The 25027-nt window shown below is 37.3% G+C and overlaps 3 protein-coding genes across 3 annotated transcripts; 2 read left to right on the top strand and 1 right to left on the bottom strand.

Moving 5' to 3' along the window:
* Window positions 1-211: 211 nt before the first annotated feature.
* Window positions 212-10501, bottom strand: LOC149387478 (transcription termination factor MTERF2, chloroplastic-like). The gene is made up of 7 exons (XM_089623516.1): window positions 9860-10501; window positions 9075-9483; window positions 2530-2745; window positions 2069-2176; window positions 1890-1963; window positions 1098-1307; window positions 212-881 (listed from the first exon to the last, which is right to left on the bottom strand). The coding sequence occupies exons 1-7, from the start codon at window positions 10477-10479 to the stop codon at window positions 611-613; spliced, it is 1908 nt and encodes a 635-aa protein (XP_089479642.1). The 5' UTR covers window positions 10480-10501; the 3' UTR covers window positions 212-610.
* On the top strand, window positions 3878-4950 carry LOC149387479 (uncharacterized). The gene has a single exon (XM_089624551.1). The coding sequence runs from the start codon at window positions 3880-3882 to the stop codon at window positions 4948-4950; it is 1071 nt and encodes a 356-aa protein (XP_089480677.1). The 5' UTR covers window positions 3878-3879.
* Window positions 10502-22953: 12452 nt separating the features above from the next.
* LOC149387480 (uncharacterized protein At1g01500-like) lies at window positions 22954-24893 on the top strand. Its single transcript, XM_089623566.1, has 2 exons — window positions 22954-23888; window positions 24453-24893. The coding sequence occupies exons 1-2, from the start codon at window positions 23226-23228 to the stop codon at window positions 24684-24686; spliced, it is 897 nt and encodes a 298-aa protein (XP_089479692.1). The 5' UTR covers window positions 22954-23225; the 3' UTR covers window positions 24687-24893.
* Window positions 24894-25027: the final 134 nt, after the last annotated feature.

Below are 25027 nucleotides of genomic sequence, written 5' to 3' on the forward strand. Positions count from 1 at the left end.
ACAAATTACTATGCTTGAGGATGATTGCGGTTTTTTTTGTTTTTTATGTTGAGTTATCGATACTCATAGCTCATTACTGAACGAAATAACTCTCTCGGTTGATTGACAGGTTGTAATCTTATTCGCAAGAAGTTAGTCGAACCTGTCAGCTCGAGCCGGGTTGTTTCCCGTTTTTATTGACTTCAGGTTTTCAACATGACATGAAGAAGATGAACAGCGTTTACGAAGGCTTTGGGACTTCAAACAATTCTTGTGCATTGTTACATTTCACAACTATGCCACCAGATTTCTGAATCCATATAGTTTGCACAAACTTATAAATTGGATCCCTAACTCAGCAAGGTTCACCCTATAATCAAACTTCACTCACTCCGCTGTTTAAACTGACCTTTATCTTCTATTTGGCACCTTTTTTCATAACATTTTCAGGTCTCTACTTCCTGCCAAATGATATTATACAATCGTTGGTCAGTCGATATATTCTCTTGTCAAGTAAAACACAGTTTTCTGAAGTGTAATAATGGTACCGTAGATTAATTAGTGTATCGTTTCCATCAACCAGCGAGGCGTCAGATCCAAGGGCACTTTCGATAATTTTTTAATTTCAGAATCACGATTTTGTCTCTGTTTCAGAGCAATCAACCAGCGTCTCGTTATCTACAGAGTCGTCGTTGTTATCGATCTCCTCTAGATTTTGGAGTACGCTACTATTTCCTGCGCTAGATTCAAATATTTGGCGCCGTTCCTTTATTGCTTCGACTTTCTTTTTAAACTCTTCGTCTGTACAAGCTAACATATTGCGTAGGTTCATATTGATCCTATTCTCGACCAAAACCTCGTGCCTCGGAATAATTCGGTCTTCCAGAGAGTAGCTCAAAAACCTACAAAATGAGAACAGAAGTTATGAATACCCAAAAACCAGTAAAGATCGTGACATGTATCCTCGGATATGGAAACAGAAGTTCTTTGGCGATATGAAAGCTCGAAAAAGATATTCGAGAAATAAGAATATAAACAAAAACAATCGGTGAAGCTGAAATAACAATTTATCGAGATTTGCCCGAAGTACCGGATTACAGCTATGCAATGATTTTCACCTCGGAAACTCGATGAGATCTTTTAGACTGCGAACCATGGTCATCCTTAGGTACCGATACTTGGGATGATGGAGTTCGACATTGTAGCGCAGAAGCATTGGGAAATCGGCGATCATATCACCCAACTGTTGAACGTGAATTCCGAGCGAAAGAAAGTACTTCATGTTCACATCGCGCTTACGGGCGATACTGCATCCCAACAGCGCCGGCGTTGAGCATTTTACATTTATAATATTAGTATGGACAGTTTCACATCGCTTTTCTGTAACATCGTCTTTATGATGACCATCCACGGCCACGTTCACACTGAGCTCCGTCGGAAAGCACTACTTCATCTGCACCGTCAGCAACCACTGCACCCAAGGCCAAAAGCTCGACATTGAGGTCCTCGCCGCCACCACCACGTCACCCCCGACCAACGGCACCACCCCGGCCACACCCGGGGCCTCGACTCCCCCGACCACCACCACCCCAACCACGGGATCGTCCCCGCCCCCGCCCGCGGCTAGCTCATCGGGCGCTCTCGGCCCAATCGCTGCGATTTCCGCGATTTTGTCCGCCGTTGTCTTCGCTTTCATGTGTTAAGAGTTTTCTTTTTTTGTTTGTGTGAGGTGATTATTTAGTGTGGTGTAATTTTTTTTTTTTTTTTTTTTTTTATGTTTTGTGGATTTGTCATGTGTTTAATTACATTTATTTTCATGGATTTCTTATTATTAGATATTTGTATTGTGGGAATTTATCATTTTAAATAAGAATAAATGAGATCTTTTGAAAATGTCTTGCATCATATATTTTATTATGATGACCATCCTAACTTTCGCGATATTCCTCTCTGTGACCCCGGCTCTCGTGATCAAGAATATCACCTATCACATACATTTGGTTTTCAATATACTTTCAACCAAATTGTTTTGTTTGCCCAGTTGATCCAAACGAATTGTAAAAGGAACTAGGACGAGAAAAAGACCAACCACTGGTCGGATTTTCTTGTAGAGGCTGTAAGTCAGCAATGAAGGAAACTTTGCAAGCATGTTACCAATAGCTTCGTCTCGAATACCAATGTCCTGAAAAAACTTCACCTACACGAATAGCAGATTAATGTTTGTCACTCTAACCAAAGAGCATCGTAAAGGACCAGCGAGACCATTACAGCACCAGATTTATTTGTTCTCCCTAAATGGTTATTTCTAACTTTTACTTCTTTTTTTTTTCTTTCAAGAAACATTATATTATTTATAAATAACAAAGTCCTGACTAGCCAGGACAAAAAATTATACCGCTAGTACACCGATTTTGAACCATTATTATTTCTAACATCTATTTGCTACTTGTAATTATCACAAGTAGTAACACCCCTATAAGCTTTTATCATAACTTACGAATCTGATGATGGTTCAATAGTTACAAGGTTCCGGGCAATGCGTCCACGTACCTTTGGAACGATGGTAATCTTGATATCGACGCAGAAAACCATTGGCTTCATAAGAAGAACTCTCTTCAAACCGTCGCGTGTGATTCCAAAGTAGTAAAAGTACTTGACGAAAGGCTTCCATCGCTCCTCGATGCCAAAGGCCATCAACCGTGGCTTAAACGCAAGTAATTTCCTGAGTTCCTCGTCGCTGATCCCAAACTCCTTTAAATAGTTAACCTGTATTAAAAATAAATAATAATAAAAAATTGATTCAAAATATGCATATTGTTGTAAATAAATTGGTATGCTCATATAGGTCAAAAATATAGGGTAAATAAAGTCAAAAATATGGGGTAGATAATTAATTACCCTACACCTAGCTTTTGACTAATGTGTACAAATTTTCACTATAAATACATGAGGATGGTGAATGAAAAATCCATCCCTAAAATTCCTACAATTCCTCTCCCATTTTCTCTCTACTCTTCATATTCTCCTCTTCTAAATTCTCACCATATTAGTGTTTAAAGAGTATTCAATTCAAGTTATTCATTTGGTTTTCATAACACGTTATCAGCACGATCACTCTCGTCAAGATCGATTCGAAGGTATAATACTCTAAACACTAAAACTCGTATAAATATTATTTATTGTATAACGCCAGATTACTATACACAGGAGGCTCTGCCACCTTATGGTAATATGATGTGATTTACAATATTTTAACTTTGTTAATGTATAACATCATAGTACTATACATATGGAAGGCTCTGCCTCCTTATAGTAAAGTGATGTGAACTACATCTTACTTGTAATTAATATCAATTTTCTATATACAGGAGGCTCTGCCACCTTATAGAAAAATGCTATTAATTGCAAATTTATTTTAACTGCTCTAATTAATATTTTACTTTGAACGACTATATCTTTTCAATACTCGTACATATACATATTGTTTATTACACATTGTTATGCTTAAATACAATAATTTTTATCACAAAATTAATAAATACCAACGGTAATATAACGGCTATAAACGGCTATATTTTACCTTATAAATACATATCTATTCAACTCATTTTTAACAACACAAAAATCTCAAATTTTTCTACCTCATACATATTTTTCTCTTCTCCAACTATTTTTTCGGTACAAGCTCAAAATGTCTCGCTTACTACTAGTCTTTATTGCCATATTTATTGTAATGTTTAATGCTTATATTTCTACCATAGAAATTCCACCGAAAGAATTTTATTTCGTTGTAGTAATGTTTGGATTCATGTATTTATTTTTATTCCTTACAATTCTTGTAGACTTATATGTCTTTGATTATTAATCTAAGAAATTTTATATTTCATAATAGTTATCATCATGGCAAATCTCGTCAAGCTCGATTTCAGTCCTCTAGACATCACAGGCCAAAACTACATGCCTTGGAAGGTGGATGTAGAAATGCATCTGGAATCTTTGGGTTTACTAGAAACACTTTCTGAAGAAAATACCTCGTCAAATATAGACAAGGCAAAATCTTTAATTTTCCTTCGTCGACATCTTGACGAGGGATTGAAAAGTGAATACCTCACCACCAGAGATCCAAGTTTACTCTGGAAGGAGTTGAGGGACAGATATTTTCACCAAAAGGAGATCATGCTTCCAGTATACCGTGATCAATGGAACGCTTTACGGTTCCAAGATTTCAAAAAAGTCAGCGAATATAACTCTGCGATGTTTCGAATAGTATCTCATCTGAGATTTTGTGGAGACCAAAAGACAGATCATGACATGCTAGAAAAGACGTTCACCACTTTCCATGCATCGAACGTAACCTTGCAACAACAATATCGTGTTCGAGGATTTACAAAATATTCTGAACTAATCACTTGTCTTCTAATCGCAGAGAAGAATAATGAATTACTGATAAAGAATCACCAATCCCGTCCGACAGGTTCAAAAGCGTTACCTGAAGTAAACGCTGTCAACTCCGAAGAAACTGAACAACGGAACTATATTCCGGGTCGAGGACGAGGTCGAGGTCGTGGTTGTGGTCGTGGTCGTGGTCATGGTCGCGGACGTGGATACGGACGTGGTCGAAGTGGTTATAATCATAATCATTCTTACAATACCACGAAAGATTATCATAAGAAGCAGCAAGATGAAAAGAATAACGATTATCCACACAAAAAGGGAAAATACCCAAGTACTTCCAAGGGTAGTGAAGATGTTTGTCATAGATGTGGCACAAAAGGACACTGGTCTAGACTTTGCCGTGTTCCTCAACATTTGTGCAATCTATATAAAGCATCCTTGAAGGGGAAAGAGAGAGAGGTCAACTTTATTGACCAAGAACCTTTAGATGACTCCACTCATCTTAATGCTTCCGACTTCGATGGTGATCTTGCGCACACTATCGCTGATTCTGCTGTTTTCACAGAAGACTTCTAGATTAATGATGCATGTATGTTTTTCCCATGCTTGGGAATGAAGTAAAGTCCAGTATTTTACCTAGTTACTTAAATATAATTATGTATAATATGTGTAATATTTTTCAAGACTTTGTAACACATTAGTATTATATAATATAAGTACGTCTTTCTCATTAACTTTATTTTTGTTTTAATCTGAAGTTATCATATGGAAAAAGCAAATTGTGAGGCGAACCAAATGGTTGGTACTGGAGAAATTTGCATACCGGATAGTGGAACAACGCATACTATTTTGAATGATAAAAGGTTTTTCTCAATGATAAAACCAACGAAAAATTTTGTGAATACAATATCAGGTCCTGTAGATCTGATTGAAGGTATTGGTAAGGCAAATTTCACACTGCCAAATGGAACAGAATTCAATATAAATAATGCTTTATTTTCACCGAGATCCAAACGAAACTTGTTGAGTTTTAATGACATATATTCTCATGGATTTAATACTCAGTCTATAACTGAAGGCACCATGAAATATATGTGTCTTACGACATCCAAATTCGGAAAGAAACAAATTTTGGAAAAACTACCTATGCTCCCTACTGGATTGCACTACACATATATAAATGCGATAGAATCAAATTCGGTAGTCATTGAGTCTTCAATTTTAACGACATGGCATAATCGTTTGGGTCATCCTGGTTCTATTATGATGCGAAGAATTATTGAAAATACACATGGGCATCCATTGAAGGGCCAGAAGATCCCTCAAGGTAATAATTTCCCATGTAAAGCTTGTTCTCTTGGGAAGCTTATCATAAGACCTTCACCGGGAAAGGTTGAAACAGAATCACCTACGTTCCTTGAACGTATTCAAGGTGACATATGTGGGCCTATTCACCCACCATCTGGTCCATTTCGATACTTCATGGTATTGATAGATGCCTCTAGCAAATGGTCGCATGTTTGTCTGTTATCAACTCGTAATATGGCATTTGCGAAATTACTTGCTCAAATAATTAAATTACGAGCTCAATTTCCTGATCATACAATTAAGAAAATCAGGCTCGATAATGCCGGTGAATTTACATCCCAAACATTCGATGATTATTGTATGTCAGTTGGGATTGATGTTGAGCATCCTGTTGCTCATGTACATACACAAAATGGTCTAGCTGAATCGTTAATCAAGCGCCTCCAGCTTATTGCTAGACCATTGATAATGAGAACAAAGCTCCCTACTTCAATATGGGGTCATGCAATATTACATGCTGCTGCATTAATTCGCATCCGACCGAGTGCCTATCGTAAATACTCCCCTATGCAACTTGCATTTGGCCAAGTACCAAATATATCTCATCTGAGAATTTTTGGATGTGCTGTTTATGTGCCTATAGCACCACCTCAAAGAACAAAGATGGGACCTCAAAGGAGACTTGGAATTTATGTAGGTTATGAAAGTCCATCTATTGTTAGGTATTTAGAACCTCAAACTGGTGATGTTTTTACAGCACGGTTTGCTGATTGCCATTTTGATGAGGAAAATTTCCCAGTATTAGGGGGAGAAAGAAAACAGCTGGAAAGGGAAATTACTTGGTTTGTACCAACATTATTGCATCTTGACCCTTACACAAAAGATTGTGAAGGAGAAGTGGAAAGGATTGTACATTTGCAAAGTATTGCAAATCAACTTCCTGATGCGTTTACAGACACTAAAAGAGTGACTAAATCATACATTCCAGCTGCAAATGCTCCTGCGCAAATTGATATTCCAAAAGGACATGTTGAAAATAAAGTCACTCATGAAGTCACAACACGCCTGAAGCGTGGAAGACCATTTGGTTCCAAAGATAAAAATCCTCGGAAAAGAAAAGGAGCAGAGAGACAAAATGACCCCAAAATGGAGGAATGTATTCCAGAAATACAAAACGAGGAAAATCGAGAAATTTCAATTAATTATGCCAATACAGGTATACAATGGAACCGAAATGATGAAATCGATGATGCATTCTCATATAGTCTGGCATGCGATGTCATGAATGAAAATGATGGGGATCCCGAACCAAGGTCTGTTACTGAATGTAAAAATAGACACGATTGGGGGGAATGGAAAAATGCAATTCAAGCCGAACTTGACTCGCTTAACAAGCGCAAGGTCTTTGGACCTATAGTACTCACACCTGTAGATGTGAGACCTGTTGGATACAAATGGGTATTTGTGCGAAAGAGAAATGAGAAAAACGAGATTGTGAGATACAAGGCCCGACTTGTTGCCCAAGGTTTTTCTCAAAGGCCCGGAATTGATTTTGAAGAAACATATTCCCCTGTAATGGATGGAATTACATTCAGATACTTGATCAGCCTAGCAGTGCATGAGAAACTAAATATGCATCTCATGGATGTTGTCACAGCTTATTTATACGGATCGCTAGATACTCAAATATATATGAAGATCCCTGAAGGATTCAAGATGCCTGAAGCATCTAGTTCGAAGCCTAGAGAAAAATATTCCATTAAATTACAAAGATCTTTATATGAGTTAAAACAATCCGGGCGAATGTGGTTTAATCGCTTAAGTGAATATTTAATACAGAAAGGTTATGTCAATAACTCTCTGTGTCCATGCGTATTCATTAAGAAAACAACATCCGGATGTGTGATCATCGCTGTTTATGTTGATGATTTAAACATCATTGGGACTGATGAAGAGATTAAAGAAGTAATCTCTTACTTAAAGCAAGAATTTGAAATGAAAGATCTTGGGAAGACAAAATATTGTCTTGGCTTACAGATTGAGCACATGAAAAATGGAATATTTGTGCATCAGTCAAATTACACGAAAAAGGTGATAAAACGCTTCCATATGGATAAGTCAAATCCTTTAAGTACTCCAATGGTTGTCAGATCCCTAGATGTGGTAAAAGACCCATTTCGTCCATGTGAGGAATCTGAACAGATTCTTGGTCCTGAAGTACCATATTTCAGTGCGATTGGAGCCCTTATGTACCTTGCTAATTGCACACGATCAGATATAGCTTTTGCAGTTAATCTATTAGCAAGATTCAGCTCAGCGCCTACAAAGAGACACTGGAATGGTGTCAAACATGTGCTTCGTTATCTTCAAGGAACGATAGATTTAGGATTATTTTATCCTAACAAGACAAAACCAGCTTTGATTGGTTATGCAGATGCAGGTTACTTATCAGATCCACACAAAGGGAGATCTCAGACTGGATACGTGTTTACGTATGGAGGGACTGCAATTTCTTGGCGTTCTCAAAAGCAAACGCTCGTTGCTACATCATCAAATCATGCGGAGATTATAGCACTACATGAAGCAAGTCGTGAATGTGTATGGCTGAGATCAATGACGCAACATATCAAAGCCACCAGTGGTCTTCCAACAATCGAAGACCCCATCACACTTTATGAAGATAATGCCGCATGTGTTGCTCAAATGAAGGAAGGGTTCATCAAGAGCGACAGAACAAAACACATCCCTCCGAAGTTCTTTTCGTTCACCCAAGAACTAGAGAAGAACAATGTTATCAACATCCAGTATATTCGTTCTTGTGATAACTCATCTGATCTCCTCACAAAGGCGCTCCCCACTTCAACTTTCAGAAAACATGTTCATGACATTGGAATGCGTAAATTGCAAGATTTGTAGAAAGAACGCACCAACGTCTGCATCAGGGGGAGCTTTGCATAGCTGTACTCTTTTTCCTTACTGAGGTTTTTATCCCACTGGGTTTTTCCTAGTAAGGTTTTTAATGAGGCAGCTGACCATGTAAATGTATCAATGAGCATCCCAAAGGGGGAGTGTTGTAAATAAATTGGTATGCTCATATAGGTCAAAAATATAGGGTAAATAAAGTCAAAAATATGGGGTAGATAATTAATTACCCTACACCTAGCTTTTGACTAATGTGTACAAATTTTCACTATAAATACATGAGGATGGTGAATGAAAAATCCATCCCTAAAATTCCTACAATTCCTCTCCCATTTTCTCTCTACTCTTCATATTCTCCTCTTCTAAATTCTCACCATATTAGTGTTTAAAGAGTATTCAATTCAAGTTATTCATTTGGTTTTCATAACACATATAAAAGACAAGCAAAAAAACAACCCTTTTATATATACCTTCTCACTCATCTCTGCCAGGGAACAGAACCCGAGAACTCTGGGATAATCAAAGACCATCGTCCCGAAATCCTTCTGGTTCATGCCCATATCGACGAAGAACGCGACTCGGGATTTCAGTTGTTCCATGTCCATCGACAAGATTTGAGGGCACCGACTCAAGACGTAACCCATCCACTCTCTCCTCACTCCGTTTCCCTCCAAATACCCGACCATCTCTTCGAGCTCTTCTCTCGGCCGCCACAGTACCTTCTCTCCCGATTTCAGCATCACCGACCCTATGAACTCGCCTTTCACGTGCACCGATTTCAGCCACACTGCCAGACGCGGAATCAGCTCGAGATTCCCCTTTGTCCTGCAGATTAGCTTCCCGATTTGCGGGTACGACAGTGAATTATGCTTCAACCACCTGAAAAATCACAATACTGATACAGCAATTAAGTCCGAACATTCTTAATCGGTGTTCTAGCAATTAAGCAGAAAATAAAAACCAGTCTAAATCAAATTATATCTCTCAAACTTGCTTTCAGCACCCAAATCAGTGTTTCTCTATTCAAGCCGAGCAACAAAGTTCAACAAACATGTTTAATACCTAGACATTCGTTACCGCAATTGAATAATTCGTAATCGGTCTTCAAGCTATTTAGAAGAGAAACGAAAAAAATTCCAGTTTTAGTATCAAATGTTATCTCTCAAACTTGCATACACACTCTATTCAAGCCCAGCAAAAAAGACTCAACAAACATGTTAATTGAATAGGGGCAAAATTATTAGGTTTTCATTACCGAATCAAAGGGACGACCTTGGAGTCTTCAATGACGGTCATGGCTCGGAGATTGAAGGTCGAATCAGAGTACTGAGGCAAGCATTTCAGCGACGCCGTTTCAACCATGACGTAATCGACGAAATCGCCAAGAATCTCCACCGTGTTCTGACTATACGTGATCCCGAATTTTCCCTTCATCATCATCGCCTGCTTCAGAATCTCCGCCGTAACTCTCCGCCGAATCTCCACGTCCCTCAGTATCATCTCATCCTCATCGGCGTCTGAAGCTACGAGGCTCCGGAGCGCCGGCAGCGAATCCGCCACGTCGGCGTCGGAGGGAAACTGGGCGTAGATGGAGCCAGGGAACTGCAGAGTTCTCCGGCGTATCAGCGAGAGCTCGAGGAGTCTGGACCGATCGTCGGCGCCGAATCCGGCGGCGGCGGAGGATGGGGATGAGGATACGTGGCGGTGGGGGTGATCGGAGGATTGGGAGGAGAGGTGACGGAGGAGTAGGTCGGAGGATTTTGAGTTGTGGTTACGAGGATTGAGCTCCGGCGACGGCGGAGGAGGTTGAGCTGACGGTGCGGCGGCGCGTGGGGATAGGAAGAAGTGACGCGGCGGGGGAGGACACGTCAGCATTTCGAGACTGGGTGGGTTCTCGGTTTGGGTTAAGATATGGTAGTTATGGCACGAAGATAAGAAATAGAGATTTTATGAGTTAAGTGTTTCACATATTCATATAGTTAAATTAGACGAGTTTCAAACAATAGGGTCCCATGGTCTAGCAGTTAGGACATTAGACGAGTTTCAAACAATAGGGTCCGATGGCCGGGAAATGTACCAGGCTTTCCAATTCCCGGTTTACTGAAGCAACTGGCAAATAAATAAGAGCTACTATATGTTCATAAAAAGATAAGTTCTTGTTTCTTTTTTCCATTGGAGAAACAAAAGCATCGATAATAACAAGGGAATAATAATATATTTGTGAAAGAGATTTAATTTTTTTTAGCATACCATTTTCCCGCTTGTTAATGGACTTATTTTTTGTCCGACTAAACTGAAGAAATTGGAAAACCCGGTTCATTTTTTTTTTCTTTCTTTTTTTCCCCTGAACTTTACACTTGAACCAAAATGTCAACCCTGATTTAAGTAAGAGATCTTCCAACAATTACAATATACACTCAACCATGAGGATCAAAAAAACTAAGCAAGAAACCCAAAAGAAAAGTATTATAAAAAAAAATCAATTGCATAAAAATTGACAAGCTCGTTTAATGCCATAAACAAGCTGTGGAACAAATCATAATAACCCATACAATCCCCCGTGACACCCCTTGGCTTCACCGTCTTCTTTTTTTTTTTCCCACCTGAATTCCCTCGCAATAATAATTCCCGACTGTCACAGTGAATTGATTCACAAACAACAGCTGTCCGATCGAAGCGAAGCTCGTGTTTCTCTCGATCAAATCAACGCACACCGCTCGATCTTCGACATCCTAAAGAAGAGCTAAGCTAGCCCGGAGGTTTCACACCCAAAAAAAAAACAGGCACTCTACCGAAAATCGGAAAAAGCCCACTGTATTATTGACAAAAAAGAATCAAGAACAACCAATCCCGGTCCGAGTCTTTCCCCCTAGGCCTGTTCGAGTCTCTCTATATCTTATACGCCAGACGGCTCGGGAAATATCTCCCGTGAATTCCTCCTCCGCGAAGACGAATGGTCTCCGCCGTTCGGTCCCCCTCCGGTGCTCCCTTGCGAGCCCGTCGAGTTCTTCTCGAGCCGAGACGGGCCCGCGACCGCGGGACCCGCCGCCGGGACCACCGTGATGTCCGACGAGCTCCGCCAGCTCCCGAAGAGCGCGGCGTTCCACGAGCCCCTCGACGAGGTCGTCCTCAGCCTAGCGGACCCCGAGTTCTCCTCGCGGACCACCTTGAGGGGATTCTCGAGGGCCTTGAGGATGTACCGCATCGGCGGGCGTCTATTGGGCTTCGGGTTGAGGCACGATCGGGCCACCACAGCCATAGCCCAAACCTCCTCGAAAAGGCCCTCGTCCACGATCAGCGACGGGTCCAAGATCTTCGTCATGAGATCCTTCTCGTAGATGCTGATGTACGGGGGCGTTTGGTCCATCCATTCCTTTGTCTGGGCATCGCTCGAGCCGCTGATTCTGAGCTTTCCCGTCACGAGCTCGAGCAAGACTTTCCCGAAGCAGTAAACGTCGTACGCACAGACCGCAGTAAACGTCGTCCACCAACCAAAGCCTTTTTATTCAACTTTGTGGCCTATAGCTCTTGTTTTCGTCACTTCCGGATAAAGATGAAGATCTAAATCTTTTGACTTTGTTTGCAGGTTAACGCATACACAAGGTTATTTGAAACCCATGTATGTATATTATAATGGCCTTATGTGGTCCTTGTATAAATATACACTATATATCAAGAAATAAAAAGGGAAAAAAGATTTTAAACAAAATACTTGAGAGGATAAAGTAATAAAACAAAATAAAATTATAACAAAATAAAAGGTTTTTGCACTTTTCTTTACTTTTTTTTATCTTATAAGGAAATAAAATATGATTAAACATACACTAAATTAAGTTTATATGATAATTATTTTATAAATTTAAAATTGTGATCTCTTATCTTTAGACCAAAAAATCGAAGATAAAAATCAATAGGACACGTTGCACCAAAGAATATGCTCTGATATATTTAAAAATAATTAGAATGTGTCACATCGATTGGGTATTTGAGCAATGTGCTCCTTATAAGTGTTTGACATTCCTCCACTCTTGAGCTAGCTTTTGAGTGTAAGTTAGGCTCACACTTCTAATAAAAATCAACACTTGAGTTGGGTAATGGACTAATTTAAAGACTAAGTTCAAAGGATATTTGGTCCAGAAAATTAGAATTCTTCCATTTTTCAACACATGTATGGATATAAATCAAATTTTGGATAATTTTAAGTCATAATTGATCAATCTTCCTTTGAAATCTATTTTACTCTGAATTTTTTCTTGTTTATTTCAATGAATTGACATGTCACACACGATATCATGCCTTCAAATTTGCATTTATATTTTAGAAGAACATTCTCCAATATGTTCTTTAACGATGCTTATAACAATTATTTAAGCGACGCCCCACTTTAATTAAGCGCCAAGTCTGACGTGGCACAACGTGGGGCGATGCTTTTTCAAAAGCGACGTCTCACACCAATTACGTCGGTCGATATTGCATATCTAGTATGTGCTACATTGTCAAATACATTGTGTGCTACATTGCCAAATACAATAGATTTCAGTATTTAAGTGTAATCAAAATATGGTGTGTAAAAATGTTATATTTTTTATTTAGGCATTACAACGAATATGGATATGGCTTGGTACACCTGTTACTGTTACATGTGCCCACTTTAAGAGACTATGTTCCAGCTTCTTGAATAGGCCAAATAAGTGGGGGTACAAATGAAATAACTACACTCATATATCCATTTAAATATTAACAAGTATTACATGTTTACCCAAATATATTTGGAGTCGCCATAAGCGATTCCTAACCTATTTTAATTATATAACAGATGAAAAAAGATAAACGATAAAATTGTTATTCCAACTCATATCTCACTTATAGAACAGTATTTAACGTTCTTCACTCAAAATACTCAAACCATATATCATAACATGTGTATTAAATGTAATACATCTAAATAGTATACGTTTGGTGTGGGAGTACTGTTACGACTCTTTGGGTAGAACTCATCCCCAAAAGCTAGCTACTGGGGAGAAGGTGCCCAAGTGGTTATAAACTCGCATACTAAGCTCATCCTTTAGTGATGTGGGAGTGTCACATGTCGATCTCATACTTAGTAATGTGAGAATCAACTAGGATCGTGACATACCACCACGCTTCTGACACCAACGTCCACGTCGGCCCACTTTGGACGACCTACTCTTGCTTTTCTTGGTCATCCCTTCTGCAAGGCGAGTTGGGGGTGGGTAACTCTAATACCAATTGTTACAACTCTCTAGTAGAACTCATCTTTAAAAACTAGATATTAGGAAGAGGATGCCCAAGAAATTATGAACCAACATATTAAGCTCATACTTTAGTAATGTGAGACTCTCACATGTAAATTTCATACTTAAAAACTGAGAATCAACTAGAATCACAATATTTCTTCCCTCACACTTAGCCATATATTTGTCACGCCCCGAAAACCAGGATGTGAACTAAACGAGGATAAGCGATATTAAACATAATTTATTAAACACTAAACGAGTAACTAAACATCTCACAGTGCATACTCAGTCATTCACTTTACAGATCCAAAGATAAACAAAACAGAATGCGGAAATATCACAAACTTTCATAAGCAAACGCTTATATACAAACCTGCTAGACAACGAAACAAAAACTTCAAAAACTTGACGACGTTAAACTCCGAGGTCGTCCTAACACTTCTTTTCGTTTCCTGATTATAAGAAAATTTTGAGGAAATAGGGGTGAGCCTGAGGCCCAGTAGGTGCTATAATAATGGTTTGATTTTAAAAAGATTTTCGAAAATAATACTTAACTTTATAATATTATTATTCTTGTCACGTGTAAATCACCATACACATACAAGTATACCTTGCAGAAAAGTAAATTGCAGAAATGTAAATGACAGAAATTTAAATGTGTTTCTAGATACATCTAAACGTGTACTATTTCTTGAGCCGCTTGCCAACTTAACCCGTGGCAGTCCTCTGATCAGAGCAAGGTGCACTCTCCGCACCGTATACATGTGTGTGTGAAACCGGCTTATCCAGGATATACGAAACATTTCTTTCGTAAATACGGTTCTAGGTTCTCATGGCACGTTCACAAACATTTTCATTTCGAAAATAATATATACTTGAGGCCAAACCATAAAAATCAGGAGAGAAGGGTTATAATAACCTACCTCGAGAATAAACGTCTATGCCGCTCTTCTACGAGACGTTCGTTCGTCCTGTGAACTTGAACGTTCACTAAAATTGAGACTCCACACGTTCACTGACTCAGTGAACCCTTTAAACGAATTTATGTCTCGAGTCCTATCACGGTAAATAAAACCGATCCTGAATCAGAATTCTACGAGTAATTCACGATACTCAACTCGAACGTACGATTTAATAATCGTAGAATCCTAAAGCATATCCAACAATAAAGAATCCAAGTTCTCAGAACAAAACTTCAACGATACGAGAACGTGTAAACTCGAACGAGAAATTACGATAAATTTCAAAACCGAGAAATAATTCTAATAAGCGAGAATCGTCCTCCTTTTTCCTGAATTTCAAAAGAAATAACTAACTTTTCGTATTGCTATGCTTGAGAAACCGAGAAAATTGAACGTTAACTTCGAGTCGAGATTTAATGAAATGCAAACTTATACTTGGTTATAATGCATTTCTCTTTTCTGTGGTTAAAATAGTATCGCTTGATTTAAGTAAGACTTGAAGTTGTCTTTCCTGTGAGATATCTTCAAGGCTCAAAGATTTTACATTTTTTAACCTTTAGACTTGTATTGAATATGTCCAAGCTTTTCGGCTCAGGTAAAACGTGGCGTTGTAGCTCCTTGCCCTTTTGATAATTTTGTACGAGTTATATGGGACATGTGATATTGCAATAGAATGAAAAAGAAGAGAAAAATAAATCACCGCAATCATTTGAGAAAGAAAAGAGTTTTTGGCCATTTCAGAAAAAGAAAATTGTTTTGACAATTTTTCAGCGTCTTTTCTTGCCTCTCAACTCTTTTGGAAGAAGGTGTCTAAATAAGCTTAATTTCACGAAATAAATATCCTTTTTGTACATTTCATCCTGTGTGTACCTTTGGCATGTTTTGCAGCCCGAAAACTAGTTTCTGGCATTGAGCGTACCTGCCAATGTCAAAATTTGGTAAATCAGTTATTAATAAAAGAAAAAGAAAGAATCGGACAAGTATTTTCTTAAAGTACGATAAAAAGAGCAGTTTTTGGAACAATTATGCACAGATAGAGAAGTTTGAGAGACATGTCGGAGCTAATGTCAGGGATACAACTATAGATAAGTTTGAGAGAGATATCGGGGTTAGTGCTAGGGATAAAATTATAGTGAAGTTTGAGGGACATATAATCAAGATATCGGGATCATTAAGGACCTCATCTATACGATGCTTGAAGTCGTCGTGATCAACAATTCAAACACGAGATGTGAGTAGTGAAGGCGTAATGTCAATGAGAGAGAGAGAGAGAGAGAGAGAGAGTACACATGAGATGTGTGTGTGTGCGCGCGCAAACATGACATGTTGAAACTCGAGTTGGACAATTTGTTTATGTATTCTTGCTAGATTCATGTAATTTTACGATGTCGAGTTGTAGAAAGAAGTATCACCTAACACGATTTGGCAAAGGCAATATGCAATTTTTTTTAAAAGGTAATGACTCTATAAAATAAGGTTAACAAAAAAGACAAATGAAAGTGTTTATTTTAGTTACAAAAAAGTAGGAAAAAATGGAGATAAAAATAATTAATATTTGCGGGTTGTATCACTTATATATCTATTGTTAAAAAGTTGTGGGATAAATACTCAATGTCGATTTCTTGGCTTTTCGTTACTACTAGCGGTGTTAACTTGGATGGAATGATAAATGTCAACATCGGGCAATTTTGATAAATTAAAAAAATTATTTTTAAAATTTAAACACACTATTAAAGAAAATATATCTCTTTCGTATGCACACTAATTTGAAGAATCTAGACATTCAGTTCAATTGGGTCCTAAATAAAGGGAAATTAACTTGAATACTCGTGAAGCTCTAATTTAAAACATTATATTATTTAAATACTATGTAAATACTTATATAAATTGGCTAAACAAACTTAAGTACTAAAATAAATGCAATTATTTGAAAAATTATCCCATATCTAATTTTAATCAATATATCAATTCAGTAATTTGCATAAATACAATTATTTGAATTTTGTTTTTTTATAATTTTTTGTTTATATATTTAGAATTTAAAATATAAATAAAATTATTCCAACTTTTGAAGTGGCTATAAAAGATTTAGTGTTCAAAAGCTTTAAACTAGGAGATGTATAAAACATTTAGAATTCAAAAGCTTTCCGCTTTAAACATTTAGAGAGAGAGAGATTTTTTTTATAGCATTTGTTTTCAATATTTATTTTTTTAGTTTTTTAATATATAGTTAAAAACTTAAAATTGAAAATTAATTAATTATTTTTTAAATTTATCAAAATTATGAGATGTCCACACGTGTCATTCCATCATCCAAGTTAACACTCTTGGTAGTTAGTAACGGTGAGATAAAAAAATCGACATCGAGTATTCTGCAACTTTTAAATCATAGATATATAAATGATACAATAAGTAAATATTAAGTATTTTTCCCTTCTTTTTTATCAAAAAAAAAAAAAATGAAAGAACGCAATGCTATTTATTTCGTGAGGAGGATTTATTGACTTTTTAGATCTACACGGCGTCGTTTTAAGACAGGAGAAACTGAACAGCACAGAACAGAACAGAACAAGCAGATTCGAAGAGAGTTTTACTAATCTAGGCAATTTTTTTTTCTTCTCTACATGACTGTTATATCCATGTATATAATTTTCTTCAATGATTGAAACACAATTTTCATTCTATTTATCTTTTGGAATGGTTTATTAAACCCAATAGTGATTTTGTCTATCTCACTGGTTGTAAAGCTCATTCCTTTTATGGATGTGGGGTTATAGGGTTTTTATTGAGTTAAGAGTTTTTTTTTTTTTTTTTTTTTTGTTATTTTAAACTATTCGCTTGTTTTCTTCTTCTGTGCACAAGAGAAAATTAGCTCATTGCATTTATAAAAAGTTGGTTTTAATTTTATACCCTCATCTCATTTTTATTTTTTTTTCTATTTATTTTTTCAGTCCAAAATATCAAAATGACTTATATGCCCACGTTTTTTTTATTAAAAATAAAATAGAAAACTTGAAAACTCCTATCTCCCTCCCCTCCCGCTCAGACCTAGCGAACAAAACAGAACAGAAAAAAAAAATTCCAGCAGAGAAGGAGAACCCGAGAGAAAGAAAGGCGTGGGGTGAGTGAGAGATAGAGCGAGAGTGAGCGGAGAGAGAGAGCACGCGGAGAAGATTTAAAAGGGGGCCGAGAGACACCGGCGACGAGCGGAGGATGAAGGCAGCACGCGGAGGACGAGGTGAGACACCGGCGGCGCGCGGAGGACGAGAGACACCGGCGGCGTGCGGAGGACGAGATGAGACACCGGCGGCGTGCGGAGGACGAAGGCGGCGCGCGGAGGACGAGGTGAGACACCGGCGGCGCGTAGCTGTAATCATCTGCTCAATTCGTGTACTTGTAATTATCTGTTCAATTCGTGTAGTTGTTAGAAGTAGAACTAGATATTGACAGGTTAGGGGTTAGGATAATTAGAAATCATATTAGCCTATAAATATAGGGAGAGTAAGAGAGTAGATGACATGGAAATATCAGTAGTATATCACAGATGAGTAATATGCTCCATTGTCAGTAATCATCTCTGCTTGTTCTCTCTTTTATTTTTTTCACTGTCGAAATCTTTCTAATTAGAAATACAAAACTCAGTAACTTGTCGAATTAAGGAACAAAACAATACAGTTACAGTAATACAATACCGGATACATTCTATCAAAGGTTAGGGATATTTTACAGAAAAAATTTACCGGAGGACGAAGGCGGCGCACGGAGGACGAGGTGAGACACCGGCGGCGCGCAGAGGACGAAGGCGACGCGCAGAGGACGAGGGCAGTGCGCGGAGGACGTGGGTGGTACGCTGACGGACCGTTCCATCTGTTCAAGAAGTTGGAAATAATTAAAAAGTAAAGTATATTTGCCTATCTTCACCTTAGTATCATCAATTTTCTTCTCTGTTTTCTTCAAGTTGAGGTCCGCTAGGAATTAAATCTAATATGACAATGACATACACAACCATTACATAGAAGCATACAAAATTGAATAACTGACAATTGGTTTAGATAGTCACTGAAATCTTACCTTGATGATCTGAGAATATTTCAATGTGGATACGGACATTGTCTTGAACAGATTGCTTGGTTCGCTATATCCCATTAGTGAGTTGAGTGGTTGGTTGGTTTTGGAATATGATGGATTTGTTACCAATAAGCGTTTTAACTTTTTTTTCTTTGTAGAGCAGATTCTGCTCCAGTCTAAAGCTCAGTAGACTACTCTACTGAACTGTAGAGTAAACAATATTAATAGAATTATAGTTTTTATTCTACCCGACCAAAGCAAAATTAAGAAAAATAATAATTATAACTTGTTTGCTACTGTTCTTACGTTTTTTCAGATCAAAGATTTAGAACCATTGAAGCCAGTTCTTAAAGAGGACAATTATGGCCAGTAGAGCCGCATTTAATTGATCTACTTACCATTAGAGTTGATCTACTGGTCAGTAGATCAATTAATCGTGGCTCTACTGACCATTAGAGTTGATCTATTGGTCAGTAGAGTAATATGAATTATTTTGAATGTTGTATTAAAATACACTCTTTTTTTTTTGTAGATATGGATATATGAGATAGTACCTGCAATAGCAAAGGAACACGCATAGAAACAAAAAGCGCTCCTTGTATATGCGAACTCCATATACGAGAAATATGAAGTTTCGTCGAAATCATGGCCTCGAGTTTGCTCCTTTGCGTGAGGTATCGCATAGCAAGAATGCTTTGTTCGAGGAATTCATGAGAAAGTCGTATGAGAAATATGAACTTTTTTTTTTGTAAACAGGGGAACGGATTGTGGAATATATGCAATCAAATATATCGAGTTTGATTCCGCCGGAGTAGGCTTTGAAGATATAAACGATGCTAACGTTCCACTCTTTAAGAAGAAGATGGCCGTTGATATTTTTGAAGGCAATTGGGAACCTTGACTTATATTCAATATATGTACTAGTTAAGTATATTATGTGTCTTGATACTTATTGTTTTTAGAAATTAATATGATGAACAAGTCCTTGAGAAGGTATTTTGAAGGCATTAACGTTTTTATAGAAATGTAAGGTTCTACCGAGCGGTAGAGCTACTCTACTGGTCAGTAGTTTTAGTGGTTCTACCGAGCATTAGAGCTACTCTACTGGTCAGTAGATCAATATTACTAGTCACTCTACCGAGCATTAGAGCTACTCTACTGGTCAGTAGATCAATTAATTATAATTAGATTCATCTATAACATTACTGACAAATTTATTAATATTAGATAGTTTTATGTATAATAACAAAGTTATATAAATAATTTAAAATTAATGAGCTTCATCTATAATATGTGTCCTATGATATATTTGATTAAAATTAGTGAACAATTAATTATAATTAGATTCATCTATAACATTAGTGACAAATTTATTAATATTAGTTAGTTTCATGTATAATAACAAAGTCATATGAATAATTTAAAATTAATGAGCTTCATCTATAATATGTGTCCTATGATATGTTTGATTAAAATTAGTGAACAATTAATTAAAATTAGATTCATCTATAACATTAGTGACAAATTTATTAATATTAGATAGTTTCATGTATAATAACAAAGTCATATGAATAATTTAAAATTAATGAGCTTCATCTATAATATGTGTCCTATGATATATTTGATTAAAATTAGTGAACAATTAATTAGAATTAGATTCATCTATAACATTAGTGACAAATTTATTAATATTAGTTAGTTTCATGTATAATAACAAAGTCATATGAATAATTTAAAATTAATGAGCTTCATCTATAATATGTGTCCTATGATATATTTGATTAAAATTAGTGAACAATTAATTAGAATTAGATTCATCTATAACATTAGTGACAAATTTATTAATATTAGTTAGTTTCATGTATAATAACAAAGTCATATGAATAATTTAAAATTAATGAGCTTCATCTATACTATGTGTCTTATGATATATTTGATTAAAATTAGTGAACAATTAATTAGAATTAGATTCATCTATAACATTAGTGACAAATTTATTAATATTAGATAGTTTCATGTATAATAACAAAGTCATATGAATAATTTAAAATTAATGAGCTTCATCTATTATATGTGTCCTATGATATATTTGATTAAAATTAGTGAACAATTAATTAGAATTAGATTCATCTATAACATTAGTGACAAATTTATTAACATTAGTTAGTTTCATGTATAATATTTTTTAAGTTTTATATGACTCTACTGAGCAGTAGAGCTACTCTACTGGTCAGTATATCACAATTACTAGTGACTCTACTGAACATTAGAGCTACTCTACTGGTCAGTAGATCAATTTTACTAATGGTTCTACCGAGCATTAGAGCTACTCTACTGATCAGTAGATCAATATTACTAGTGGTTCTACCGAGCATTAGAGCTACTCTACTGATCAGCAGATCAATATTACTAGTGGTTCTACCGAGCATTAGAGCTACTCTACTGATCAGTAGATCAATATTACTAGTGGTTCTACCGAGCATTAGAGCTACTCTACTGATCAGTAGATCAATATTACTAGTGGTTCTACTGAGCATTAGAGTTACTCTACTGATCAGTAGATCAATATTACTAGTGGTTCTATCGAGCATTAGAGCTACTCTACTGATTAGTAGATCAATATTACTAGTGGTTCTATCGAGCATTAGAACTACTCTACTGGTCAGTAGAGCAATATTACTAGTGGTTCTACTAAGCATTAGAGCTGCTCTACTAATTAGTAGATCAATATTAATATCACTACAATTTAAGAAAATGAAAACAATAATGCATGGTAACAAACATCCGTGGACATACGATAAATAAGTCAATTCAAAAAATACATATAAGCATTCTTTTTTTTTTTTTTATCAGTTCTTGCGTTTTTTGTTGGTGTCGACCTAGCTTCTCTTCCATTCAAAGGGCATCTTGATATGTTATGTCCAAATTGATTGCATTTTGAGCATCTATTCTTCCGCATCTTCTCTCCCACTGAAGGAATTCTCTTTGTCTTATTCCTGCCTTTTCTCTTATGAACTATTGGAGGTATAACATCAACCAACTCTGCTTCTTTAGGGATATCCCACTCGCATTGTGATGGAACCGGGTATATTTTTTATGAATACGCAAGCGACCATAAATCCACTGTGTAATACTCAGAGCTGTAATCACGCACATTCTCTAAGGTCTTCAAAGCTGCTAAAGCATGTGCACATGGAAGTCTATCGAGATCGAATACACGAGGTCATCACAATCCATCAAGAAACCGTATACATCAAGAAACCATATACAATATGAAAATTAAAAATTAGAACACTAATAATAAATTTACTATATAAATCTACTTTGTTCTACTGATATAACTATGTCACTCTACTACTCTACTTATCTAGCTCTCGAACTCTAATACTTAAATCAAACTCTACTGCTCTACTGATCTACCTCTGGAACTCTACTGCTTAAATCAAACTCTACTGCTCTACTGATCTACTGCTCTACAGATCTACTGCTCTACTGCTCTACCTCTGGAACTTTACTGTTCTACTCATCTACTGGAAATTACCAGTATCAGTAGAGTTCGACGATCATCTTCAACATTCTAAAATATTTTCCAATCAAAGTTTCATTGAGTTGGATACATATTTTTCTGGTTCAAAACTAACAAAGTTTTCAATCTAACACAACAAAATAAGTATCAAACTCGAAATATAAAAATTTCATTGATGAAACTACCTTAAACACAAAGCCCTAATTTGTTTAGGGGTTGAGTTTTTCACCGTCAATATCGTCGCCGTCGTCGGAACTCGACTTCGCCACCGGAATGTCTTGAGTCCGCCCGAATGAAGCTTCACTCGATGATTGGTGTGGTGTGCAAGCGAGAACCCTGTGCCAAGCACCCCACGTACGCTGTCTCGGTTTTTTTTTTTCAATATGCAGCTGTTTTGTTTTTAAAAAAAATAAAAAAAAGAGAAGGGTATTGAGGTATTATTTGTTTAAGAGAGGTACTCACCTAAAGTTGAAACTTTTAAGTGCATGAAACAAAATGTTGCAACTTTTAAGGGCAAAAACCAAAATCAAATCATTAGAGATTCATGGCCATTTGATCTTTGTTCAAAAGAGCATTTTTATTTTATTTCTGTTTTTCCTCTACATTTTTTTTTAATGAATTCGAATGCTGCGTTAAAAGTCATGGGTTATTAATTTTCCAATCCTTTCAAATTCCTTTGCTTGCTTGACTGCTTCTAAAGCTCGTATCTTTAACATGGATGTAGGATTATAGCTTCGTTTTTTTTTCTTTATCTTCCCTTAAATGGGAAATCGAAAACTATTGATTTGATAGAAGTGGAACGAAACTATGGAAAGATCTTACGAGACCTACAACGGAAACGGCTCGCTCGACAACGGACATCTGACCCACAACAAGCCCTCCGTAAAGACACCTCTCCCATGGCTAGAAGTGAGAGTCTTCTACGTCCGAGTCAGCCAATGCGAGATCGACGATCACAGGCCCGACCACCTCACCGTGAGCCACGTTCCGCTGGATCCCGACACCCTCTTCGAAGTCAACGGAGTCCGAACGGGGCTTTACTCCGACGGAGAGTCTGGAGAGACCACCGTTCTCCGGCGGGACAGGCTGGACAAGAGGTCCGAGGAGGTCACGTTCGTGAGCACCGACAAGGTCAGAACCACGGGCAGCGTTAGATTCGAGGTCTTTGACAAGGACGTGGTCGTGCTCTCCGGGGTTTTGGAGGAAACCGGTGAACGGTGGGTCATGGACTGCGAATCCCACGTGGCGGCGGCGAAAGGGTTTATCCGAGGGAAGAGGTCGGTGGGCCCGGATTCGGGCTCGTCGCCGAGCGTGGAGGTCTACGTGGCGGGGTCGCTTGGCGGGACCCCGATCATCTTGACGAAGACTCTCAGTCTTGGCTTGAGGAAGAAGCAATCAAGGAAGGGTTTGCTTGATTCTATACCCGAGTGCGACTGGAGAGAAACCCCTCCTCATACGCTGGCTTTACAGGTGATTCTCTTTCTTTGGAATGTTGAATTTCAGGTGATGATCTAGTATTTATTCGTATATATATCAACATTGGCCGGTTCTTATAATTGTCGAGCTCCATTGAAAATCCTCGTAATTTTTTTTTTTTTTTTTCTCCGCATCCAATGGCAACAAGAACTTCATTGATGTTGCTACTACTTCATGTTAACAGAGTTCTATCATATTTATCTTAGCTTCTTTTTTGCTTCTTGGAGTTTTGAATAAAACTCTTCAAGTGGAGCAATAATAGTACAAACTTGTTAATCATGGACTTTAAAAGAAAGAAAAAGAATTAAGATGCTAGAATTTATCATGTTACAGTGTTCTTTGTTACATTCTACACCTATATTTGTGTGTCCTCAAATGAGTTCTTTCATGCATCATTCTGAATTTTCACAGAATTTTCATGACCATCCATTAGTAAAAATAGAGAAGAAAAAAAAAGGTTAAATATAGTTTGTTTTGTTTGAACGCGAAACATTGCTTTGTCGGTTTGCTTTATTCTCGTGTCTTTTTTTCGATTTTCTATGGCCGCTCATCAAACAGGGTCCGGAATATGAGCACGATGACAAAGAGGGTTTGGACGGCGAGTACGGAATGTACACGGAGACGGCGTACATGGAAGGAGAGGAAGACGGAGAGCTCACATGGTTCAACGCAGGAGTGAGAGTTGGGGTCGGGATCGGACTCAGCGTGTGCTTGGGAATCGGGCTCGGGGTCGGACTTCTAGTCAAGACCTACCAAGGCACAACCAGAACTTTCAGAAGACGCCTTCTCTAACATATATTCGCTCAGTTTTGTGTTTGTAATAACAATTAAAGAAAAAAAAAATGTGTTGTTTTGTGGGGGTATAATGTCACATTTTGATGCTATAAGATATATATACGACCGGGTTTACGTGTAACATTTGAGTGTTCTGGTCTCTGTGTCTGTGTAGCTAGTGCTACTGGAGTGTTAGGCAATGGAGGGTTTGGTTGTTTTTTGCTTCCACTATCTGTGGGGGTTTTCTTATCTTTTTCTTTTTTTGGAAATGTTAATAGAAGTGACATTTTTGGCAGTGTATACACAGTATGCACAATTTCCATGTTTAAGATTCCAACGCTAAATTGAAGATTTTATTT

Source organism: Urtica dioica, chromosome 8 (genome assembly GCF_054948205.1).
Source record: "Urtica dioica subsp. dioica isolate 48M chromosome 8, U.dioica_male_clone48M_v1_H2, whole genome shotgun sequence".
Taxonomy (NCBI): domain Eukaryota; kingdom Viridiplantae; phylum Streptophyta; class Magnoliopsida; order Rosales; family Urticaceae; genus Urtica; species Urtica dioica.

Bases quoted from the DNA above. Each gene is read 5' to 3' on its own strand.
- LOC149387478 (XM_089623516.1), bottom strand. From the start codon at position 10,479: ATGCTGACGTGTCCTCCCCCGCCGCGTCACTTCTTCCTATCCCCACGC. The intron at 2,746-9,074 runs GTATATATAAAA...TTTTTAATACAG, and splicing joins TGGCAGAGATGAGTGAGAAG to GTTAACTATTTAAAGGAGTT. The intron at 2,177-2,529 runs GTACGTGGACGC...CTATTCGTGTAG, and splicing joins AGATTACCATCGTTCCAAAG to GTGAAGTTTTTTCAGGACAT.
- LOC149387479 (XM_089624551.1), top strand. From the start codon at position 3,880: ATGGCAAATCTCGTCAAGCTCGATTTCAGTCCTCTAGACATCACAGGC.
- LOC149387480 (XM_089623566.1), top strand. From the start codon at position 23,226: ATGGAAAGATCTTACGAGACCTACAACGGAAACGGCTCGCTCGACAAC. The intron at 23,889-24,452 runs GTGATTCTCTTT...CTCATCAAACAG, and splicing joins CTCATACGCTGGCTTTACAG to GGTCCGGAATATGAGCACGA.